Source organism: Bubalus kerabau, chromosome 21 (genome assembly GCF_029407905.1).
Source record: "Bubalus kerabau isolate K-KA32 ecotype Philippines breed swamp buffalo chromosome 21, PCC_UOA_SB_1v2, whole genome shotgun sequence".
Taxonomy (NCBI): Eukaryota; Metazoa; Chordata; class Mammalia; order Artiodactyla; family Bovidae; genus Bubalus; species Bubalus kerabau.
This window is the reverse complement of record NC_073644.1, coordinates 42,258,071-42,282,570: the sequence shown is the minus strand read 5'-3', so window position 1 is coordinate 42,282,570 and position 24,500 is coordinate 42,258,071. Positions and strand designations below refer to the sequence as shown.

At 46.5% G+C, this 24,500-nt stretch overlaps 1 protein-coding gene across 1 annotated transcript; it reads left to right on the top strand.

Moving 5' to 3' along the window:
- The first annotated feature begins 4,239 nt into the window (after window positions 1-4,239).
- On the top strand, window positions 4,240-23,737 carry LOC129636031 (uncharacterized). Its single transcript, XM_055559306.1, has 4 exons — window positions 4,240-4,274; window positions 4,401-4,522; window positions 4,954-5,351; window positions 23,524-23,737. Exons 1-4 carry the CDS (start codon window positions 4,240-4,242, stop codon window positions 23,581-23,583), a joined length of 615 nt encoding a protein of 204 aa, XP_055415281.1. The 3' UTR covers window positions 23,584-23,737.
- Window positions 23,738-24,500: the final 763 nt, after the last annotated feature.

Sequence of the window (24,500 nt, the reverse complement as noted above, 5' to 3'; positions counted from 1 at the left end):
CAGGGAGCTGAAATGATACGATATATTTGAAAAGTATGATGTAGGCTGAGGAGCTGACGACAGTCTTCGGTAGAGCCAGGTCCAACACAGGGGACTGGTGATGAGGCTAGAGATGATGTTGATCTGAACCAAGACAGCAGTGATGGAGGTGGTGAGAAATTTGGATTCTGGACCGTGTTCAAGGTGGAACAAACAGGCTACAGATCAGGCATGGGGTGTGAGAGAGAGGGTGTTACCAGGCATGACTCTGGGATTTGACCTGCTCAACTGCAAGGACAGAGACATCATTTTACTGATGGGGATGGTCAGGAGCAGACAGCAGTTGTGGGGGCCCAGGAGCCTGAGACAGAAGAGGCTGCAGGAGCAGGGCGCAGCAGCTGGGGCAATAGGGAGGGGGTGGCTAATACGGTCAGAAGATGCTTACACAATGGGACTTCCCTGGTGGTCCAGTGGTTTAGACTACATGCTTCTGCTTCAGGGGGCACGGATTCGATCCCTGGTTGGGGGGACTAAGATCCCACATGCTGCACCATGCAGCCAAAATTTTAAAAAGATGGTTACACAAGGCGAGTCAGGAAAGTAAGTCAATATTCTGAGGGTAATGAAAGGTGACTCTCTGTCAGAGAAAAGATTTACAACTAAAGAGGGAGGGCTAGAATGAACCCTGAATGTTTGAAGCAGAATTGGTAGTACTGACGTACTATTTACATCTCTAGATAAATAAAGAGATCAATTTACCTCTATATGTTTTCATAGATATATACATATAAATGGCTTGATAGAAAAATAGATGCATAGATATACACACATGTAGCAATAGACATAAATGTGTGTGTCTGCTTGTGTGTGAACATTTGTCACTTACTTCCTTGCTCGCCCCACTGAGAGAGCCTAGAGGTTAGGACATGCTAGTAGCAGTGAGCGTTTGGGTGCCCAGAACTCGTTCCTTAATGCCATCCTCTATGAAAAGAAACCAGGGCTCCTCATAGAGCTCACTGATTCCAAGACTGGGGCAGGGAAAGTACCAAATGAGTCATCTTGATGTGCCAGAAAGTGAGAACCACGGGGCATGGTCAGAGGGACCGAAGAGCCAGCTTGAAGAGACACCCTCTGGCCAAATCTGGATGTGTGAGCATCAAAATAAATAACGAAAGTAATAATATGATCTGTGGGCTGGAATAGGAATTCATGACTCTATACTGCCATAAACAGATAAATGCAGGGAAGGGAACTATTGTTTTCACAGAATGCCAATACACACTTGAAAAAAGGAATTATGCAAATGGGGGATAGTCATTTGGCAACCATCATAGCAGTGGCTGATTCAGGCAAGACTGGTTGAGTGAAGTTTCAATGAGAAACAGACAATTGATGTAGCCTAGGAGTCTGTCCCTATACTTGTCAATCACAGGACAGAATGCTGACTTCACACTGGAGGATTCCAGTGTCTGACAACCCAGGAGATCAAGGTTATTATCACAATGATGGGATGCTTCTTAGTGAACTGTCTAGAGCAGAGTAGCATTTCTTTGATGCACCCAACAAAAACGCACGACCTGGGTCAAACATGAAGAAACATCAGATGGATCCAGGTTGAGGTCTCTGAAATCTACAGAATAAAAGGCATGTCATTTTCAAAGCCATCAAGGGCATGAAAGATGGAAGAACTGTGGCAGATGAAAGGAAAAGAACCGGATGTGTCACTTTCAGGAAATGTGTGCACCTAGATTGGATTCAGGACCAAAAATGAAAATGAAACATTTTGCGGCAAGTTCGGAAATCTGAAGGGATTCTATGGATTGGCCATACTGTGCTGATGTGGGAGAGAATTCTAGTTTGGGAGAAACATACCCTGGAGTGTTTAAGGATAATGGGACATCATGTCTACACCTGCTCTTAAATGATTCAGACAAAGAATATTGATTATGAGTATCTACCCATCTAGCGAGAAAGAGAGATCAATGTGAAGTGGCCACAATTCAGAAAACTGGGACAGAAGGACTTACTGAGTTCTTTGTACGATTTTCCATACTGTTCTAAGTTTGAAATTGTTTCAAATCATTAAAAAGTGACTTCATTGGTCCCTGAGCCTAATCCCACCCTTTTACAGGAAGGAAACATTGAATGACACACTGCTATGCGAAGTCACTTCAGTCGTGTCTGGCTCTTTGTGACCCCATGGACTGTAGCCCACCAGGCTCCTCTGTCCATGGTGATTCTCCAGGCAAGAATACTGGAGTCAGTTGCCATGCCCTCCTCCAGGGGATCATCCAGATCCAGGCATGGAAACGGTGTGTCTTGTCTCTTGTCTCTTGCATTGGCAGGCAAGTTCTTTACCACTAGCACCACCTGGGAAGCCCGAATGACACTAGGAACCCCTAAGTTCTGAATGAGCAGTAACACATGTAACAAAGGATTTTTCAGGTATCACGTGCCACTCACCCATTCAAAACGGATACAGAAGTGCCACCCACACTAATTGCAGCACCTTGGGAAAGGTATTTTGCTGGTAGATGGGGTGGAGCACTGCTTTCTTTTATAAGGAGGTCAGAGACAACTTCGAGGGTAAGAAATGGTGAAAGATTGTGAAACCAGGTCACATGAGAAAAGGCTGGAAGCCCAGGGCACTTTCCTCTGGACGAAAGAAGTCACACAGGGGATCTGTTATTTGTCTCAAACAAGCTGGAGGGCTCTCTTGTGACACAGGGCTCAGACATTTCTATGACCACCAAGGGGAGGAACAGAACCAGAACCAATCAGTAAAAAAAAAAAGTGTACTGTTTCGCATTTCATCTTCAAGTAAAAAAGAGGGCATGAACACTGGCTAGTCAGTTTCTCATCACAGGCAAAACACAAGCAGGGTGAACAGTTGTCAGAAATACTCTATCAAAAGCAAATATAAAAAGGTCTTAGTTAACCTTTAAGCCCTTTTTAAACTCTGTTTACAATTATAGCTACTATTCACTGCATGCTTCCATCTTTCCACAAGCAGACACTGTGCCTAGCATTATACACTGTGCTATCTCAGTGAGTCCTTCCTACCGCTCCATCAGACAGGACCCCTGATCCCCTTTACACAGATGAACAGAATGAGACTTTAACAACCTGTCTCACTTGCAAATCAAACACAGCACACAGAAAAAATGGAACCTAGAGTCAGCCCTGTGTCTGTCTACTCCATAAGCCACTCTAAGTCCCAAGAACTCTCTCATACCTCCTCCTTCCAAATCTTGAGCCATTTGGTATGTTCAGTGGACCAAAGAGCATCCATTGATTTCTCATACTATTCACAGGTGCTCCAATTTTATCTCTCCTTGCTTTCTCAGCCACTTTAGCTCCTTCCCTACTATTAAGGAAAAGCCATCTTGTCTAGTTGTTTGTGCCTGGTCGGGCTGTCAACACATCAGATGCCTGGGTGGACTAATATTAGACAAGAGGCATGTCCCCCATCCCCACCCCCACCTCCACCTCTAATCAGGTACTCCTTGTGGTACTGAATCCAGCTGCACTCAAGTTTGAGCCAAGCCACACCTTCATTCACCCCTCAGTTTCAGCCAGTTCAGGTCAGAGTGCAATGCATTTAGCAAGCACTTAACCTGGAGTATGAAAAGACCTCCCATGAATGTTTTGCCTCTGAATTGCGCCACCCTAGTCTCCTTGGGTTTCAAGTTTTAAGAAAATGGATAAGGACAGACTTGCCTCTTTTTGAGAAGTAAATGTTAGCACTTGGCTGCCAGGAGGGGGAAAAAAGTGGCAAAGTGAACCCAAGGTGTGAGGATCTCATGAAACAAAATCTGCCTTAAGATGCAAGGAACTGGGGCTACGAAGCAGCATCCCAAGTCACTTAGCAATAAGAGGACAGCGAGAGTGTCCTTAACTGGTGACAACTGCCCCCTGACTTTCTTTAGTGAAGCCTCTTTCCTCCCCCTCCCCCTATTGAGGAGTCTAGAAAGCACAGCTAGACAGGACCAAGTGTGCCTGCTTGTCACGCTTAAGAGTGGCACAAGGGCACTCACAAAACAGAGATATGTCCCTGATGGACTATAAAATGTGCGATTTGGGAAGTTCATTTTGAAATGTACTAAACTAACAGGGAGTTGGCACTGTACCTCGCTCCCATAGATATATCAGGGAGGAAGATGTTTCTGGTTGACTGGATCACTTCCTAGAGTGGGATTTTCATCTTTTTATATGTTTTTCTCCTCCAGTAGACTTTACTCAAGGAATTGTCCAGAAAGCATGACTTCAGGAGGTACTAAGCGACAGAGGGAAGGGTGCGCATGAATGTCTGGGCGATGGCCCAGGAAACTCCTATCCCAGTCTCTAGGGAGGCAGTGGGAGGAAAAAGAAAGATCAGGTGCCCTCTGTTTACTTAAAAGACCCAGTTGTGCAAAACGCAGGCCTTGTGCATGCACGGGCGTGAGTGTTCTCCGCCTGGACGCCGAGGCGCAGAATCAAGCAAGCACGTGGCTACGCGCTGGGCCTTCCTTCAGTCCTGGGGCCTCGGTGGGCACCGGTAGGGGTGAGTGGCTAGGGGGTCGCTGGAGCCCGAGGTGCTCCGCGTCGGTGGTGCAGGTTGGGTGAGAAAAGACCCAGATCCCAGGACTTATCTTCGTATTTTAGCGTTTCGTGTGAACCCGTGTGAAGCTTAAGCGGAAACAAGCCCCCGAACACTTAAGGACTCGCATCCCCGCCGCTTCTGCCGTGACTTGAACTCTTTTCAGAAACTGCACAGATTTAATACCAGCAAAAGGAGCCGAGTTACCAGGTCCCCTTCAGGCGCGCGAAGGGCCTGTGTCACACCGCCTCTCTCTTCTCCAATCCCCGGCCGACACAAAATTGCGCGTGTGTGTGCCCGATCCTTCCCTCCTTGCCAAAGCCCAAGCAGCTCGCAGCACTCGCTTGCTATAAAGCCCGGGGCTGCGGGGCAGTAATCCAGCACCGCGAACGCAGCTCGGGGACGGAGCTGGGCGGGGCCGAGCGCCGGGACTGCCCGGGCGCGGGGCGCAGCCAACCAGCGGCCGCGGAGGGCGGGTCGGCGCGGGCAGAGGGGCGCGGGCTGTCACAGGCGCCTGGCGCGCGCTGCAGGTGGCAACTTGGAGGTGCCACCGCCGCCGCCGCAAGAGGGCCCGGGTCTGGCGGCCCCTTCCGGCCTCCGGGAGCCCTTTCCCGCCACCCAGCGGAGATCGGACGCGGGAGAATCCGTAGGAAAAAGCCGCTGCGCAGGGACCCGTGAGCAGCCCTACCTCTCCTCTGCCCTTCCGCTACTTTTTTTCTTCGAGGAAGGTTGTGCCGGGGAGCGGCGACCAGGCTCCGTGAGAGGCCGGAGAGGGACACTCCCGGCGACCCAGGTGAGCGCCTTTCCTCCACCTATCCCATCCCTCTTCCCAGCCGGGCGCAGGCCGGGACGCTGGCTCGCCCAGTGCGCAGGGGCCGAGGTGCGGGCGCCTGCCCTTGGCTCGAGGTCGAGGAGGGAGAAGGGGAGGCAGGGGGCGAGGCTGCCCCGGCCGGGGGCTGCTTGCCCGGAACCACCCGAAATGCGCAGAGACTCCCGGTTGGGCACTTGCGGCGAGGGATGGACGGAGAGGGGCTCAGCGGTGATGGGAGGGCGGGCACCCTGCTTGCCCTGCCTGGGGCCAGGATCGCCCCAGTGCGCGCCGTTCGGGAGCCGCAGCGGGAGCCGGGCGCTGCGCCTCTGCGAACCCCCGGAGTGAGCGCGCGAGTCCGGCGAGCGCAAGAACCTTAAGTCTCTGCGAGACCCGGGCTTCGGAGGACGTCATCCCTCCCGGCCCCACAACTCCTCCGCCCGTCTCGCCTCCACCCCTCCGTGCCCGCGGCGCAGCCTATTCGGAGATCCGTGCCTTGGCCGGCGCGTGGAGGGGTTGTTGCTTCCCCTCCCTGCCCTCGCCCGAGTTGGAGCGCCCCGGGGTCCCGCTCCTCTGCCCCGACCGCCCAGCAGTGCGCTGGAGGCGAGTGGGGCGGACCGGTTCTCCGCGCCGAGGGCGGAGGTGGCGCGGTCTAGCTCTCCAGTGCTCGCTCTGTCCATACCACCCGCCCCTCCTGCAGTTTGAACCGTTGGCCCAGGGATCGGAAACTCTGTATAGCCAGATCCTCGCTCGCTCTGGGAAACTGGGGGGCCTCTGGGGATGTTGGAAACCTCGGAGAAGAGGCGAGAGTATCTGCCTCCATCTGGGCGTTTCAGACCCTGCTGTGAATTGGACAGTGGCTCTGACCTCCGTGTCCGAGATCTGGCGTGGGGGTGCTGGCGGCCGTGAGCATGTGTGTGTGTGTGCGTGTGTGTGTTCCTCCGTGAGGCAGAGGTGCAGGGGCCGGATCCCCCTGCCAGGCGGAAACGCAGGGCCCCGCCACCCGTCTTCGCCAGCCGCGCGCAGCTGCACCCAGCAACTCAGCGCTGCTGACTCTTCTCCGGCTCCAGCTGCCCGCCCCCACCCCACTCCACCTAGACGCGTCCGGGGGTGGCTATCATCTGGCCGGAAGGTGCTGACGGAGATCCAGTCTCTCCCGGGGCGAATGGGGCAGGTTTCCAAAATCCAGAGGAATGCTCCTCGCCCGGCTGTAGGGACCTCGGGAAGAGGCCGGTTGAGGCGAGTCCGCGCTTAGCGGAGGGTGTCGTGTGCCTCGGGAAGCCGAAGTTGGGGTCGCTGAGCCGCCGAACTGCCTTTGGTGTGTCCGGGTCGGAGGCGGAGGAACCGGCCGGCGGGGGGCGCGCTGCGCGGGCGGTGGGGAAGGCTGGGGACCAGCTGTGGAGGGTTCCCGGGGCCGCGGGTGCACGGGGGCTCGGCTCCGGTGTGTGTGTGTGTGTGTGGTGGGGAGGGGGGGGGTGGGCGCGTCCGGGCTGCGGTGGGCTGCGGGGACGTCCACTAGCGCTGAAGTTGAGGTCGGGGTCGGTGCCGCGTGGGGATCGCCCTCGTGGCCGCTGCGGATCCCAAGCAGTAGCCACGCGGCGCGTTCGGCCCCCACCTCCGCCCGCTGCCGCGGCTTTCGCTTTTCATTCTGCAGAAGTGGAGCTTCTACGCAGGGAAAGCCGGAGATGCTGGAGGCGAAATCCTCCGGGGAGCGAGGGCGGCGCCCAAAGACGCGGAAAGGGAGAACGCGGGTAGCGCAGAGAAACGCCAAAGATCCCCGAGGCAAGGCAAGGCTGGCCCAGGCCAGAGGTCGGGCTCCGGGCCCTGGCCGCCGCTTTCCTACGGGACGGAAGGCTCCAGCCTCCCGCGCCCCCAGCCCCGGCTCGTGGTCAACTCCTCTGTAATTCCCTGCGAAGTGCACTGGATTAAGACTGGGCACGGAAGGGGCTAGAAAGCACGAAATGAATGAAAGTGGAAAGGGCTGTAAATCCCAATTTTAATTCCGGCTTAAATCTAAACTCCATTTGATTAGAAACAGACTCTAATCTGGTCGCGCGGGGTCTGGATTCATTTCTGCTAATGATAGTTACTGGAGGGCCGGGCGAGGTTCGTCCTTCCCAGACTGGAATTGTCCGCAGATGCAGGTGGGCGGGGTGCACCGACACTTCACTTGCAGCAGGGAAGCAGTCAGTTCACGTTGGTTTGGAAATGACCTTGCAGGCCTTCTCTTATCTGTCACAGGCATTCCCTCCTGGATCAATTACATACGTTCAGAGACTTCATGACACCAAGGGGTTAAAATCCTTGCCTGTAGCAGTAGTTTCCAAGGAGGGCTTTTTAATGGGCTCCTTAGAACTGCAGTAACCTCAGGGAACATTTTCAGCTCCGAGGAGCAGAGGTGTAAAACCAAAATTTTATAACTCGGCTATGATGTGTAATCCCCCATAAGGGAGGTTTCCTCCTGACTGTGGTGTACCTTATTGAGGGCAGGGCTCTGTCTGATTCTTTTTGCTCCAGGGCCGTGAATATAGTAGGTGTTCAACAAACACATACAGACTGGTACTTATGGCACCCCACTCCAGTACTTTTGCCTGGAAAATCCCACGGACGGTGGAGCCTGGTAGGCTGCAGTCCATGGGGTCGCTAAGAGTCGGACACAACCGATCGACTTTACTTTCACTTTTCACTTTCATGCATTGGAGAAGGAAATGGCAACCCACTCCAGTGTTCTTGCCTGGAGAGTCCCTGGGACGGGGGAGCCTGGTGGGCTGGCGTCTGTGGGGTCACACAGAGTCGGACACAACTGAAGTGACTTAGCATATAATTAAAAATGTTGGCCTGAAAAAAACATTTAATAATTTCTAGGATCAATCATTATTAAAAATCAGAATCTTAAACCAAGTGTTATAGTCATTTTGAGGCCTATTGTGTGTAGTTTAGTTACATTTTTTAAAAACCATTTGTGATTGATGAAATCACTTATGAGAATGCGCTTAGGATGTTGCTGTTGTTAGTCACTCAGTTGTGTCCAACTCTTTTGCAGTCCTATGGACTGTAGCCCGACAGGCTTGTCTGTCCATGGGATTTCCCAGGCAAGAATACTGGAGTGTGTTGACATTTCCTTCTGCAGGAGAATCTTCCCATGCCAGGCAAGGACCAAACCTGGGTCTCCCACGTTTCTTGCATTGGCAGATGGATTCTTTACTGCTGAGACACTGGAGAAGTCCACTTAGGATGTTAGGAAATTTAGAAATAACAGAATGACTGTTGCATGTTTAAAGCCCCTCTGTAACAGTCTCAGATTTCTCCAGAAATGGAGACCTCACTACTTTCACAAAGGTTCAATCCGCTCTAGAAAAACTCATTATTCCAATGTTGGGAGCTCAAGGTTGAATAGGACAGGGCCTCTGTCCTCACATGCTGGTTGGCAAGCCAAAAAGGAAGCGTGATTTTGGTCCTGCTGTGTAGACATATGGGAAAGTTAAGAGATCTCAGTGCTTTGAGTGACAGCAGCAAGGGGCACCTGACTGAGGACAGTCCTGTGGTTTGGATTTGGAGGAGGAAGAGGACTATATAAACAGACTAATAAGAACTTTCTCAGTACTTCCCTGGCAGTCCAGTGGTTAACACTCTGCCTTCGAATAGAGGGTGCCCTGGTTCCATCCCCCATCAAGGAACTAATATCCCACATGTTGTGCAGTGTGGCAAAAAAAAAAGAAAAAAATTAATTATATATTTAAAAAAGAACTTTTTTGAAGCTTAGCCTGCCTGTCTATTCCTTCCAGAGCCATCTCCTCAGCTGTGACCCTCACACCGTCTCTCTTCTCCATGCCTACCCTTCTTCTCTGTAACAGCAGTCTCCAAGCCTCTCTGTTTCTTCTCTTCTTAAAGCCTAAGTTTCTTCAAGCTACACCTCACCCTGCATAACCAGCTCACCTCACAGCACACTGAATATTAACATGCTATCTCTGAAAATTAAAAAATGGGGAAGAGGAGCAAAAACTCAAGCAGGGGATGATTTGTGTAGGACTTGAAGTCAGAGCGGTTGGCGGTGAATAGTTCATTAAAAAGATCCAGGGAGTGGGATGAGTCATGGTCCAATCTGGGCAGCCACTTCCTGGTCTGGAAGGAGAGTAATCATTTTCACCTGCCATGCGGTGAGAATCCATTTATGGCTCCTGCGTTATCACAGATGCTGGGAAGGCGCCGGTGAGAGCGAACACATAGAACCTAGAATTTTCCAATCAGAACCGGTTAACCAGGAATAGCAAGACCCACAATAGTAAGAAAACAGGACTTTCCCTGGAGAGCTGCTGAAGGGGCTGGAGATGTTGAAAGCTATTGAACCATGATCTTCACAGTAAAGATGGAAGAAACGTCAATGGCTGTTATAAAGTTTCTGATTTATCATTTTGCCAGGGAGTCATTGAAGCAGTAATGGAGGAATCAAAGCGACCACCAGATTGCTGCGGGGAAGACAATCATTGTGTTTTAATGCTACCTGAGTGGCACGTGAGGCTGCTTTTTTTGGGCAGCTTTTTGTGTCCTGATGACATGATGTAGAAAGCAGGTCTGATAGATGGACCACCTGTGTTCCGCAGGGCCACCGGTCACAGGGCCCAAAGCTAATACTAGGGCTCCTATCCTGGTGGGATGCTGGACAGAATTCAGGACACCAGAGCTAAAAGTCCAGTATCTTGGAACCCTCAGTAGCAGAGAGTGAGCAGCTATCTAGATTAAGAGCAGTGATGTGATAGGGAATGGCACTGCATATAATCAGGGCCAATTAAGAGGGTTTCGGTCAAGTGGAATGAACCCAGATCAGAATGGGAGGAAAGATGTGAATGGGCGCAGGAGCGCCTGGTAGAACTTGGTGCCTGGGGACTCGGGAACAGAAGGAGGAGGAGAGCTGTCCCATCTCAGTGGGAAAGCAAGGGCCAGAGGTGGCAATCGGTCCTTGCTGCTGCTCTAGTATGTTGTTGCGGAAGGTCTCTGAGCCACAGCATCTCCATCAGGAAAATGGGGAGAAAGATGCTTCCTAGTGAGGAATCAGTACCATGTAAATGCCTTACATCTGGTCTGGCTTCCAGGTTAGCTGCCCTGGCAACAAGCTTCCAGTTTGCTAGTCCAGGAATGTAGGCTGACTGGATGAATTATCACCAGGTCATTCTCTTCAGCCTCCTTTAGAAGTCCAGTCTCACATTTTCAGCTGCCAAGTAGCTTCCCTGATAGCTCAGTTGGTAAAGAATCTGCCTGCAATACAAGAGACCCCAGTTCAATTCCTGGGTCAGGAAGATCCCCTAGAGAGGGATAGGCTACACACTCCAGTATTCTTGGGCTTCCCTTGCGGCTCGGCTAGTAAAGAATCTGCCCGAAATGAGGGAGACCTGGGTTCGATCCCTGGGTTGGGAAGATCCCCGGAGAAGGGAATGGCTACCCACTCCAGTATTCTGGCCTGGAGAATTACATGGACTGTATAGCTCATGCAGTTGCAAAGAGTCGGACATGACTGAGCAACTCACTTTTACCCACATTTTCAGCTGCCAAGTAGATATTTTTACCCTGCTGTTCCACAGTCACTTGGACTCGATGGATCTCAACGTTTCATTCATCTGTTTCATGCTTTTCTCCCTTATACCAGTACGTGCCCTCAGTCTCCAGGCAGGAAGCCTGGTCTTCATTTTCTTTGCTTCCTCTTCTCACGTAGCTCCCCTGTAGATACACAGAAATGCCAGTAGTCATGTTGTGACTCCCATTGTCGCTCCCTTCCCCAGTCTCTTCCTGCCTGGACTGTTGTGTTGTTATTCCAGCTTACTCTCATCCCACCCCCTAACCTGGGCTTCCCACTCAGTCCTTTGATCGGACAATTTTGATGACATTGCTGCTGCTGCTGCTGCTGCTAAGTCGCTTCAGTTGTGTCTGACTCTGTGTGACCCCATAGAGGGCAGCCCACCAGGCTCCCCTGTCCCTGGGATTCTCCAGGCAAGAACACTGGAGTGGGGTGCCATTGCCTTCTCCAATGCAGGAAAGTGAAAAGTGAAAGTGAAGTCACTCAGTCGTTTCCGACTCTGTGTGACCTCATAGACTGCAGCCTAGCAGGCTCCTCTGTCCATGGGATTTTCCAGGCAAGTGTACTGGAGTGGGATGCCATTGCCTTCTCGGTGATGACATTGCTGCCTGGCTCCAAACCTCAAGTCTCTCCTATTTCCTGATAGGCGCTCAGCCCTTTCAATCTGGTTCACAACCCTGTGTCCAACATTCAGTGTGACCTCCCACTGGCCCCCAGCAGGAAACCCATTACATCTGTCCCTGGTTTTTTTTTTTTTTTTTTGGTTGCACACCTTGGCCTGTGGGACCTTAGTTCTCTGGCAGGGATCAAACCCACACCCCCTGCACTGTAGGCAGAGTCTTAACCACTGGACCACGAGGAAAGTCCCTGTCCTTGTTTTGAATGTACATCTTTCGGTTTTGTGTCCACATCCTTTGCTCATCTACTTCCTTCAACTGAGATCCACCCTCTCTGTATTTTCTTGAAATCCCACTGGTTTTTCAAGGTCTAACTCATACACCACCTCCCTTCTGTCTTCCCTGGTCATTCTCAGAAGGTCTCCCTTCCCCTTCAGCAGATCTATGCTTCTTCCTCATGCAAATACCATGTTTTTATTCCGTGGTGTGTTCCTGTTGAGAACTTATTGATCTTTGTCTTTATCACTGAGTGGTACCCTCCAGAGTAGAGGCTCCATCACTTTTCATTGAATGAATGATTGTGTCGTGAAGCCTGAGAAAGACAATGAAAGAAGGATGCTCGAAACCCAGGTCAAGACCTACCTCCAACCTAGGTAGGAAGAAGAAGTGGCCTTGATCAGGTCTTTGCAGACAAAGTGGAAAAGAGGCAATTATCTGGAGGGTTCACAAACCACCCTCTACCTCCTTTTGGTCTAGTTACATGAGTAACTCAAGCTTTGGCAGCCAGAGGAACCTGTAGCATTATTGACATTCTTCATTGTAGAAATCAGCTTCTAGTCATGTGAGTTGGACAGAGCTTTCCAAAGCAGGCTGGAGTGTGGGAAAGCCAAGCTGACAGTGATTGGGCTGAAAGGAAACAGGTATCCTGGGCAAGATGCCTGTAAATGCTGGATGCAACCAGAAAGAGGAAAGATTCTTGGTCTGGGACTCAGGAATGTCTGATCTAGAATTCCTTTTAGGAAGCTTTTCATCTGATTCCTCTCATGGCTCCTTGCTTTACAAGATATACATACTATATTATCAAAATCTATAATCATGCATGTGTTCATTAGCATGGGTAGTTGTTTGAATGTATCTGATGGAGAAGAATGAAAAGACTAGGTCGATCCTCCTGTGCATACAATATGTTTGAGGACAGGTGGGAAAACAAGTTATTATAAAAAGCTTGCCAGTTTGCAAGTTCCAGGAACAGAAATGCTTCCAAATAGTCTTAAATATACAAGCTTTCAAACCTGAGAGGATAAATCCATCCTCATCAAATAGTTATAAACAGCCCATTGCACACGAGGAACGAACAAGTAGGAAAAAAATAGGGCACGATCAGGTGCTGAGGTTTTGAATAGTCAGGAATGAGACACTTTATTAAATGATGTTTGAATTATACTCTCAAACCTCTTCTGAAATCTGAGCAACTGGATGATCTAAGTGATCAAGAGCTGTTGTGTCTGTGCTATATAGACTTTAACACATGGTGTTTATATAGTCTGTATACACATTACAAAATAGAAAAGATGTTGGTCATCCAGTGTGTGAGAACATTTAGCCACATGTTTGATTCCTATCTAGGACACTGTCCAAACTGGCTAATAGAGATGATAGTGTTCTGTATCACAGAAACAACAACAAAAGTACTGAATGGCATCTCAGAGACACAGCATTTTAATTACTACTCTGATAGTTTAAAAAAAAAATCAGCATTTTGCCATAGATATCTCTTCATCTCTGTAACCTCCTCGATATAAAAGTCCATCGTGGAAGATTCACAAGAACTATTTCAAATACAAGCAAATATTTGTTTTTTAGGTTTTATTGAAGTATAATTGACTTATACTGTTACATTAATTTCTGCCCTACAGCAAAATGATTCAGTTACATATATAGATGTGTGTGTTTGTGTATATATCCTTTTTCATATTTTTTCCCATTATGGTTTGTCTCAGGATATTGAATATAATTCACTGTGCTATATACCCTGCTGTTTATCCATTCTATATATAATGGTTTGCATCTGCAAATGGAAAAAGAAAATATTTTTTAAAACAAATGTGATTTCTTTTTGGCACTTTTCACATTAGAAAAAAAATTTTTTAACCAAGGTACAATTCAGTTAGGAAGATAAACCTGCCGATTAAACTGCAAAATGTTTCTGCATTTTAAGATCAAATAGAAATGATTATTTTGTTGATCTACCTCCTCTGCATCATTCATGTTGTAAAAATAATGTCACAGATGTTTGTCTCTGCACTAAAATAATCCATGACAAATTCATTTAGACTCTTTGATCTTGAAGTGATCCACATTGATCATGTAATTACCAAGATAATTAGGTAAAACTGCTGCAGCTTCTTTTTTCAGCTGGGCAGAGCTGATCTGCTTCTTGAAAAAGCAGTTCCGTTTACAGTGGATGCACGAGTAAGCCATGTTTCCCAGGCCAAAGAGCTTAATAACCGTAATGCGACTCACTCTATCGCCACCTGCAATCGTGTTAGTTCTGAATAGAGTCCGATTTCGCCTACTGACCTTAGGAATCCCTGGGGATCACTCCCCGGCTTGTGAAGCCAAATTCTTCTGGGCTGCCTGCACTCCACCATTTTCACTTGCTTTTTATTCAGGCCACCATGATGTCAAATGATGACATTTGACATCAAAGATCCCAGATGCACCCAAGGATGCTGTTAAACCCAGCCTGACTTGAACCCAGTAGAGAGGTGCCCATGCGGCCAGCAGGTGACGTGCTCCCCAGCTTTCCCAAAGTCTGGATTGAGTACAAGTTCAGTAGAAAAGTGAAGTGAAAGTGTCAGTTGTTCAGTCATGTCTGACTCTTTGTGACCTCATGGACTGTAGCCCTGCCAGGCTCTTCTGTCCATGGGCTTCTCCACGCCAGAATACTGGAATAGGTTGCCATTCCCTTCTCCAGGATCCCAACCCAGGGATCAAACCTGGGTCTCCTGCATTGCAGGCAGATTCTTTACCATCTGAGCCACCAGGGAAGCTCACAGTTTCCACGCTAGTAGTGCTTGGATCACTACTTAGCTGGCAGCATTGTCCTCATGGCCCCGTGAGGTCCAGCATTCAGCCCTTTGTCTTGGAGACACCACCACAACAGAGCCTCTTGGCGGATTCTATGATTGACATGAAGTGGCTCCTTCACTCAGGAGCCAGACACGAGGGAGCCAGGCATACTCTATATCACACTCCAAGCCTGTTACAGGTTTCATGGTTTCATAAAATATCCCTGGCACACAGTAAATGTGTGAACAAAGATACCAAGCTTCTAAGCTTATGAAATGTGTGTGTGTGTGTCTCCACACACGTGCTCAGTTGCATCCAACTCATTGTGATCCATGGAGTGTAGCTCACCAGGCTCCTCTGTCCATGGGATTCTCCAGGCAAGAATGCTGGAATGGGTTGCCATTTCCTACTCCAGGGAATCTTCTTGACCCAAGAATCAAACCCACATCTTATACATCTCCTGCACTGGCAGACCGATTCTTTATCACTGCACCACCTGCGAAATCTTGGAGTTTATCAAATAGGCAATGGAGACCCATGGAAGGAATTTGTGTAGGAGAGTCATATAGGAAATTAGAAATAGGCTTACTCTGGCTGTGGGTGGAGTAAGCTTGATGGCACAAAAGGGCAGAAAGTTAGATGGGCAACCAGGAAGCTTTTCCACCTTGCACCACACTCCTTGCTGACCTTGGACTTTGAATCTCTTCCCCTTTGATTTGGATTCTTTCCTGGGAGGCCCCTAACTTTTTCTCCTATGATTAGATGCTGGAATAATAGAATCTAAAACGTAGAGATCTCATTCTTCAAAGGTTGGGTGGCTTAGATACTTTCCTTCATAAATTTTATGAATCTTGGGGAATATTATCATATTTCAACATCATCTACATTATATTTATAAAGAATGAGTAATGTGCTATTCTTAGTCATTTGCTTTCTTTGGAAAACATATTAAAGATGAAAATGAATTAGGTAATTCAACAATGAGTAATGCTGCTGAAGTGTATGTGCAACCCAGATGTCAAATCTTTTCACTCAGTGAAAAATATCATGATGTTCTGATGTATGTCTTATACCTTCAATATACAAGTATACACTTATCTTTCAGGTTATTTCACATAGTATTTTGTCTTAAATGTAGCTTTGTCCACCCCCTAGATACAGTTAGGAGATAACTGTGTTTCATGAAAAATAAACAGTGATGTAATTTTCCAGATTGTGGGTTTATCAACATTTAATTTCCCTGGATGACTGTTTATTCATCTTTAGGATGGAGTTACAGCTGCTCCAGCTTTCAAATCTACAATCTGAAAACATCATCATAGATTTAAAAAACCTTTTGTTTTCTAAACCTGATAGCATCACATAAACTTCATGATCGATTTTACACGTCAGCATTATTGAAACATAATTTGGGCTCAAGGAAATGAAAATATCACTTTGCAAGGGTCTGCTGTACAAAAATACTAAATTCACTGTATTGCAGAAATTAACACAACACTGTAAATCAACTACACTTCAGTAAAATAAACTACAAGGGAAGCAAGACCAAATACTAAACAATTCTTTAGTAACAATAATAATAGTAGTATTATTAGAAGCAGAGGTAGTATAGTTTTGTTCTCTGGATAATTGATCTCATTTGTCTGATGATGATGTCCTATTTTTCAGAACTGGCTCAACACTTTCTTTAACCACATTATCCAGAATTTCATTTTATTTTCCTCCCCTTTCACCTCTCCTCCTAGATTTGGATGGTCTCAAAGATATTCTAAGCAATCTTTACAAAGCCTGGGAAGATGATTTATCTCTGTGGTTTTCACTAAAATCTATTGGAGTGATCAACACAGGCTGAAGTATAGCATATCTTTCAGAATGCTTTCTCCTAGACTCCATTTGGCTTAAGGAAAGGAGGTGTTGGTTACATCTGGCCAGCTGTTAGTCTAGTAGGAAGTCAAGGTCCATTGGGCAGGGCTGGAGCGTAGCAAATGGCTCTAGCGGTGAGCTGTTTGAAGCTTCAAAGAGCAGCTGGGCTGGGACTTCCCTGGTGGTCCGGTGACTAAGACTCCTTGCTCCCAATGCAGGGGGCCCAGGTTCCATGCTTGGCCAGGGAACCAGATCCTGCATGCTGCAACTAAAGACCCAGCACAGCCAAATAAATAAAAGAACAGCTGGGCTGAGCCACTGGTGACTTTCTATGGGAGTGCGGTTCACTTATTGCCTGGAAATGAGAAGATTTGGGAAAAGTGACCCATAAAATTATTGCTCTGACCAAAAGTGTACTTTTAACAAGACTGAGAAATAGAATTGAAAAATAGAAAAACCAAAACCAGGAAAATAACCATTTCCTCACATTATACTTCACTGTGTTGGATGAAGGTGAGTGCTGGGTGTCATGGATTCCGTAAAGCAAGTTGCATTGTGTTCACAGAAAATTAGTCAGAGTCAAAGAAATATGCTCTTCTTCTTTCTCTGCCCATTGCTTCTGAATATTGCCCCAGACCTTGCCTCAAAAATAGCAACAACAGGGACTTCCCTGGTGGTCCAGTGGCTAAGACTCGGTGCTCCCAATGCAGGGAGCCTAGGTTCAATCCCCGGTAAAGCAACTAGATCCCAATTGCTGCAACTAAGACCCTGCTGCTGCTGCTAAGTCCCTTCAGTCGTGTCCGACTCTGTGCGACCCCACAGACGGCAGCCCACCAGGCTCCCCCATCCCTGGGATTCTCCAGGCAGGAACACTGGAGTGGGTTGCCATTTCCTTCTCCAATGCGTGAAAGTAAAAAGTGAAAGTGACATCGCTCAGTCGTGTCCAACTCTTAGCAACCCCATGGACTGTAGCCCACCAGGCTCCTCCATCATGGGATTTTCCAGGCAAGAGTACTGGAGTGGGGTGCCATTGCCTTCTCCGAACTAAGACCTGGCACAGTCAAATAAATTAATAAAAATAAATATTAAAACAACAACAAACCCAACCAAAACTCTTTTCTTTTCCTGATAGTTTTATTGAAATATAATTGGTCTACAGGGCTTCCCTGGTGGCTCAGTGGTAGAGCCAATGCAGGGGATGCAGGTTTGATCCCTGGGTCAGGAAGATTCCCTTGGAGAAGGAACTGGCAGCCCACTTCAGTGTTCTTGCCTGGAGAATGTTGTGGACAGAGGAGCCTGGAGGGCTACAATTCATGGGACCACAAAAGTGTCAGAGGTGTCTTAGTGACTAACCAACAACATCAACAATTGACCTACCACACTGTGTAAATTTAAGGTGGATAGCATAATGATTTGACTTACATACAACATGAAATGATGACCCTAGTAAGTTTAGTGACCATCCATTATCTCATATAGATACAAAATAAAAGAAAAAGCAAAAACTTGTCTTCCTTGTAATGAGAAGTCTTAGGATTTATTCTCAATTTTCATATAAACTATACAGCAACATTCAGGCCTTCATTATATGTATCATATTGTACATTATATCCTAGTGTTTCCTTATTTCATAACTTTGTACATTTTGACCACTTTCATCCACTTCCTCCTTCTCCCCCGACACCAGCTCAGGAAACCACACATCTGATCTCTTTTTCTGAGAGTGTTTTTGAAACATAATTGACCTAAAACGCTGTGTCTGTTCTTGGTGCACAGCATTGTGATTTGATATTTGATGGCATCACCGACTCGATGGACATGAGTTTGAGTAGGCTCCGGGAGTTGGTGATGGACAGGGAAGCCTGGCGTGCTGCAGTCCATGGGGTCACAAAGAGTCGGGCACAACTGAGCAACTGAACTGAACTAATATGCTACACGATGATCACCACAGTAAGTCTAGTTACCTCCTGCCCTGCAGGCAGATTCTATACTGTCTGAGCCACCAGGGAAGCCCCAACATATTATACAAAGATTAATTACATAGTGATTGGTTATATTTCCCATGGTGTAGATTTCATCCCCATGACTGGTTCATTTCACAACTGAAAGTTTCTGCCTCTTAATCCCCAAATTCTCTTAATAGCCAAGAGCCAGATTTTTGTGAGGCTGTCCTTTAATATAGAGGACATGAAAGTGAAAGTGTTAGTCAGTCAGTCATGTCTGACTCTTTGTGACTCCATGAACCGTAGCCATTTAGGCTCCTCTATCCATGGAATTCTCCAGGAAAGAATACTGAAGTGGGTTCCCATTACCTTCTCCAAGGGATCTTCCCAACCCAGGGATCAAACCCGGGTCTCTCACGTTGCAGAGCACATAGTAAGCATTCAATAAATGCAAAGAATCCTAAAAACTTGATTTAGCATCATGAACCAGGATGCAAACTAAGCATGTCTGCTCATCTGTTTTCAAAAAAGTTTAAGTGGCTGAGTTCATCAGAGTGGTATTTTAAAGATCCTTGTCTCTGCTTGTATCTCCTTGTATCTGCAGTGAGGGGTTTGCATTTCCCTTTACACCCAACAGTCAGAGAGCTGTGAGCATGTGTGTTTTACCCAGGATAAAAACACTGTGCTCAGTTCCAGGTGCCTTCTTGTCTCAATGGTCCGATACGATGGTCCGATGGTTTCCTGATTGTAGCCACAAGCTGAATTTGTCCCTGTGAGGTTGCTTGCTTGAAATTGATGGTATGGTTCTCCCCTACTCTGTGTTGACTCTTCTCTGCTCACAGAGAGACACAGTGAATTCAGAAATTGGCTTTTTGGGGCATTGACCTACCAAAGTATCAGTTTGTTCCTGATGTGAAAGTCAGCATCAGAGATGTGAACAGGATAAGGTCAGTGACCTCGAACATCCTGAAGCCTTTTATTTTTCAGCTGTGCTCACACAGGGGAGAAGCCTGGCTTCAGAAGTCCTGTGCCCTTTGGAACAGGTTGAGCAATGTTGCCAACAGAGTTTTGTTTTTTTTTTTCTTTTTGAGCCCTTGGTCTTCTTTGAAACATTTATACTTCTGCACCCCCTGGCAACCCAACCCCATAAGGAATTGGACTTCCCTGGTGGCTCAGCAGTAAAGAATCTGCCTGCCAATGCAGGAGACACAGGAGACTTGGGTTTGATCCTGGGTGGGGAAGATCCCCTGGAAAAGGGAATGGCTACCCACCCCAGTGTTCTCACCTGGAGAATCCCATGGACAGAGGAGCCTGGTGGGCTACTGTCTGTGGGGTCAAAAAGAGTCGGACGTGACTTAGCGACCGAGCACAAACTCATGCCACAAGGAATGCATGCAGTCATATACTTTGACAAGTTTCGGCACTCCTTTTCTGAGTTATTTTTCAAAGCAGAAGGCGAGCAATGATCAAAGGGCCCTTTAATGGATGTAGTGTGTTTTGTTTGTAACAGCACGGAAATGCTTATTTTCTTCAACCTCTGGCCTTTCAGTCCTAGGGGTGAGATGATTAGACTGATAAAAGGCAGAGACCTATTTTCTGAATACAGTCATTCCCCATTTTACAGAAGAATTGTTTTTCCAAAAGTACATTTGTTAGTATTTGTTTGAAATGTTGAATTCTTAGCCCGTTGAGAAGATAGTGAAAATTATGGTTAGGTTTCTAGGCTAGTTCAGACAACTATGCTCAGTCTGTGTCATGAGCATATGTTGGAATTATTAGTACCACTACTGGGACTCAGACAGGAAGCCAGTGGTGCCTCATCATGGGGACAGCCTATGGTGAAAATCTTTGAATTCATATATAGCATCTCTTCCTGATTCCTCATTCATCTTCTCCTGCCCACTTCTCTGGGCTCTGATGTCCACATACTTTCTTGAGTCTCACTTCTATGCTTTCCATTAGGCTTTCTTCCCCCAATACATTCCTTATTCCAATTGTATTACCTTCTCTATTTCCCAAATAAAGCTATCATTTCCTTAGTTCTGCTGATCAATCCTGATATGAGTAGGAAAGCCATCTGATTGAATTAACTGTAATTGTGTGTTTGTATGGAATTGATAACCCCATAGCCCTTTCATGCTATTGTATTAAAAAGGAAAATGTCTCACAGATGGCCAGCAGTCACATGAAAAGATGCTCAACACTGCTAATCAACAGACGAATGCAAACTGAAACTGCAATGAGATATCATCTCACACTGGTCAGAATGGCCATCATCAAAAGCCTGCATATAATAAATACTGGAGAGGGTGTGGAGAAAAGGGAACCCTCTTACACTGTTGGTGGGAATTAAATTGGTACAGCCACTATGGAGAATAGTAGGGAGGTTCTTTAAAAAGCTAAAAGTAGAGTTACCGTTTGATTTAGCAATCCCACTCCTGGGCATATGTCGGGAAAAGAAAACTCTAATTCAGAAAGAACCCCAAAGTTTATATCAGCACCATTTACAATAGCCAAGACATGGAAGCAACCTAAGTGTCCACTGAGAGATGAATGAATAAAGATGTGGCAATATATATATGATGGAATATTACCAGCCATAAAAAGAATGAGATAATGCCATTTGCAGCAACATAGATAGGCCTAGAGACTATCGTATTGAGTGAATTAAGTCAGAGAAATACACATATTATAAGATATCATTTATATGTGGAATCTAAAAAATAACACAAATGAGCTCATTTACAAAACAGAAACTTACAGACACACAAACAAATATGGTTACCAAAGAGGAGAAGGGATAAACTAAGAGTTTGTGATTAGCAGATGCACCCAACCATATTTAAAATAGATAAACAACAAAGATTTCATGTATTGCACAAAGAAATATATTCAATATCTTGTAATAACTTAATGGAAAAAAATATATATATATGTATAACTGAATCACTTTGCTGTACCCCTGAAACTAACATAACATTGTAAATCAAGTACGTTTTGATTGTAACTCAAATCAAATGCAAGGTGTTGTATTTACTTCAATTTGATTTTCACTTATTTTTTACAAGCAAGGTACTGATGCAGGCCATGAAAATACAAGTGTGAATTAAAAACTGTGCTTATCATCTTATTGGGAGACAAATATATAAATGCCAATAAACATGATACAAAATGTTATGAATTTCTAAAGAGAATTTTATGAAAATATCAAATCTTATACCTCACTGGAGTGAAGCAGATAAACTGATAACAATAATATTGAAAAACAAGGGACTTCCCTGGTGGTCCAGTGGCTAAGACTCCATGTTCCTGAGGCAGGGAGCCCGGGGTTTGATCCCTGGTCAGGGAACTAGAGGGGCTTCCCCTGTGGCTCAAACAGTAAAGAATCTGCCTGCAGTGCAGGAGACCTGGGTTCGATCCCTGGGTCAGAAAGATCCCCTGGTGAAGGGAATGGCAAGCCATCCAGTGTTTTTGCCTGGAGAATTCCATGGACAGAGGAGCCTGGTGGGCTACAGTCCATGGAGTCACAAAGAGTTGGGCACAAGTTAGCAGCTAACACTTTCACTTTCCCTGCTGGCTCAGCAGAAAAGATTCCACCTGCCAATGCAGGAGCCACAGGAGAGGAGGGTTCAATCCCCGGGTCGGGAAGATCCCCTGGAGGAGGGCATGACAGTCTACTCCAGTATTCTTGCCTGGGAAATCCCACGGACGGAGGAGACTAGCAGACTTTGCAATCCACTTAGCGACTTAACAACAACAAAACAACATCCTAAGTGCATTCTTATAAGTGATTTCACCAGTCCCAAATAGTTTAAACGTTAAAATTGAAGAAGTTTCTAGAAGTCACGTCAATCAAGTTACCACATCCAAAGCTAGATGTCAGGGGGACTTCCCTGGTGGTCCAGTGGTTAAGATTCTGCACTTCCATAATAGGGGGCACAGGTTCGACCCCTGGTTGAAGAACTAGGATCCCATTTGCCATGCAGTGAAGCCAATAAATGAATGAATGAATGAATCAGTGAATAAATAAAGTGAATAAATCAGTGAATTAATTAATCAGTGAATAAATAAAAAGTTGTCAACAGGTGTCAGGGAGGAGAGTTTCAACTAAATCATCATGAGATAGAGATTTCTATTTTTAATCTATTCATGAATCACAGGCATCTGTCTTCACCATATACACATTCCGTCAATTCTGTTTCTCTCTCTGTACATGTAATGGTTACCTAAGAATTGACCAGCTCTTGGATGGCAGGTTGTGAAGTGAAGAAAAAAAAAAGGGAGGAAACCAAGAAAGGAACTGCCATTTACTGAGCACCTGCTGTGCTCCAAGTATTCTGACCTAAGGGCTAAAAATGCCCTTATTTCTGACCTTTCTTACAGTTCGGCAGAGATGAGCAAAGACAACAAAATCAAGGCTTGCCCAGGGCAAGTGACTCGCCAAGCCAAAGTAGATTCAAAAAGACAGACTATCTCTGTGAAATCATACTGGTTCCCTCCTTGCTTTACACCCCTCAGAAAAAAAAAAAAAGAGAGAGAAAAACAGGGAACTATATTCAATATCCTATAATAAACCATAATGGAAAAAAATATTTAAAAATGTATACAGGTATATAACTGAGTCACTTTGCTATACAGCAGAGATTGGCACAATGTTGTGAAAAAACTAAATTTCAATTTTAATAAATAAATTTTGAAAGAAAAGTTTTAATTAGATCCACTCAGAAGTTTAGCTTCCCAAATGGCTCAGTGGTAAAGAACCCACCTGCCAATGCAGGAGATGCAGAGACCTGGGTTTGATCCCTGGGTTGGGACGTTGCCCTGAAGAAGGTAATGGCAACCCAGTCCAGTATTCTTGCCTGGAGAATTCCATGGACAGAGGAGCCTGGTGGGCTACAGTCCATGGGGCTGCAAAGAGCCAGACAAGACTGAGTGGCTGAGCACACATGCACACACTGAGAAGTTTAATTCCTTGGGTTTTTTGCTCAGATGTCTAGCATTTTTTATAGGTCTGCCCTCCTCTCCTGACATTCTGCCATCTCAGTCTTGCTGAAAGCCTTGAGCATCTTATCAGTTTTGTTTTGTTTTTTAAGGTACAGACTGTCCCCTCAGTGATGCTGTTCCAGCAGGCGTCCCTGGAGAATGCACTTTGATAAGAATGTTTGATGTGACCGGCCTTGTTGCCTGGCTGCGTTCCATCATCTCCTTCACACCCATTTCCTTACGTGGATATGCCTTAGATCCGTCTTCTCTCACTGATGTTACTAACATACAATTATTTTCTTGTTATTAAAATCATAATCACGCTTTTGGTTGCTATTTATTCCTGGAAATTGCATATTAAGGTAATTATTTTTATCTTGCCGACATTAACAGCTCATAAATTTTACAGTCATAGATATTAACCACTTAGCTGCCTGCCTCTAGCTCCTTGGTGAAGAGAGAAGTGAGGCTTTTTTCCCCCTAACAGTTAGGGGAATGCAGAAGGGACTTGAGGATGGATAAAGCTTGCAGCAGCTTCTGAGGTGACAGGTACCAAAAAGCCAATAGGGCTAGCAGAGGGGGTTCGCGGGCAGCACAGAAGGGCTCACTTCCTCATAGCTCGGTTGATAAAGAATCCCCCCTGCAATTCAGGAGACCCCAGTTCCATTCCTGGACGGGGAAGATCCCCTGGAGAAGGGATAGGCTATCCACTCCAGTATTCTTGGGCTTTCCTGATGGCTCAGCTGGTAAAGAATCTGCTTGCAATGCGGGAGATCTAGGTTCTATCCCTGGGTTGGGAAGATCCCCTGGAAAAGGAAAAAGCTACCCACTCAGTATTCTGGCCTGGAGAATTCCATGGACTGTAGAGTCCACGGGATCACAAAGAGTCGGACACAACTGAGCGACTCTCACTCACTCAGAAGGCCTCACTGAAGTCAGAAAGGACCACCTATCCTGGAAGCTCTATTTCTTCCCGCCGCACAGAACATCCTCAGAGTAGTGACTCTGATCTTGGCTCCACTGGAATGTGGGCTCCTCTATAAACATTTCCCACTTCCCAATTAACCATAAAGTGGGTTTCAAAAAA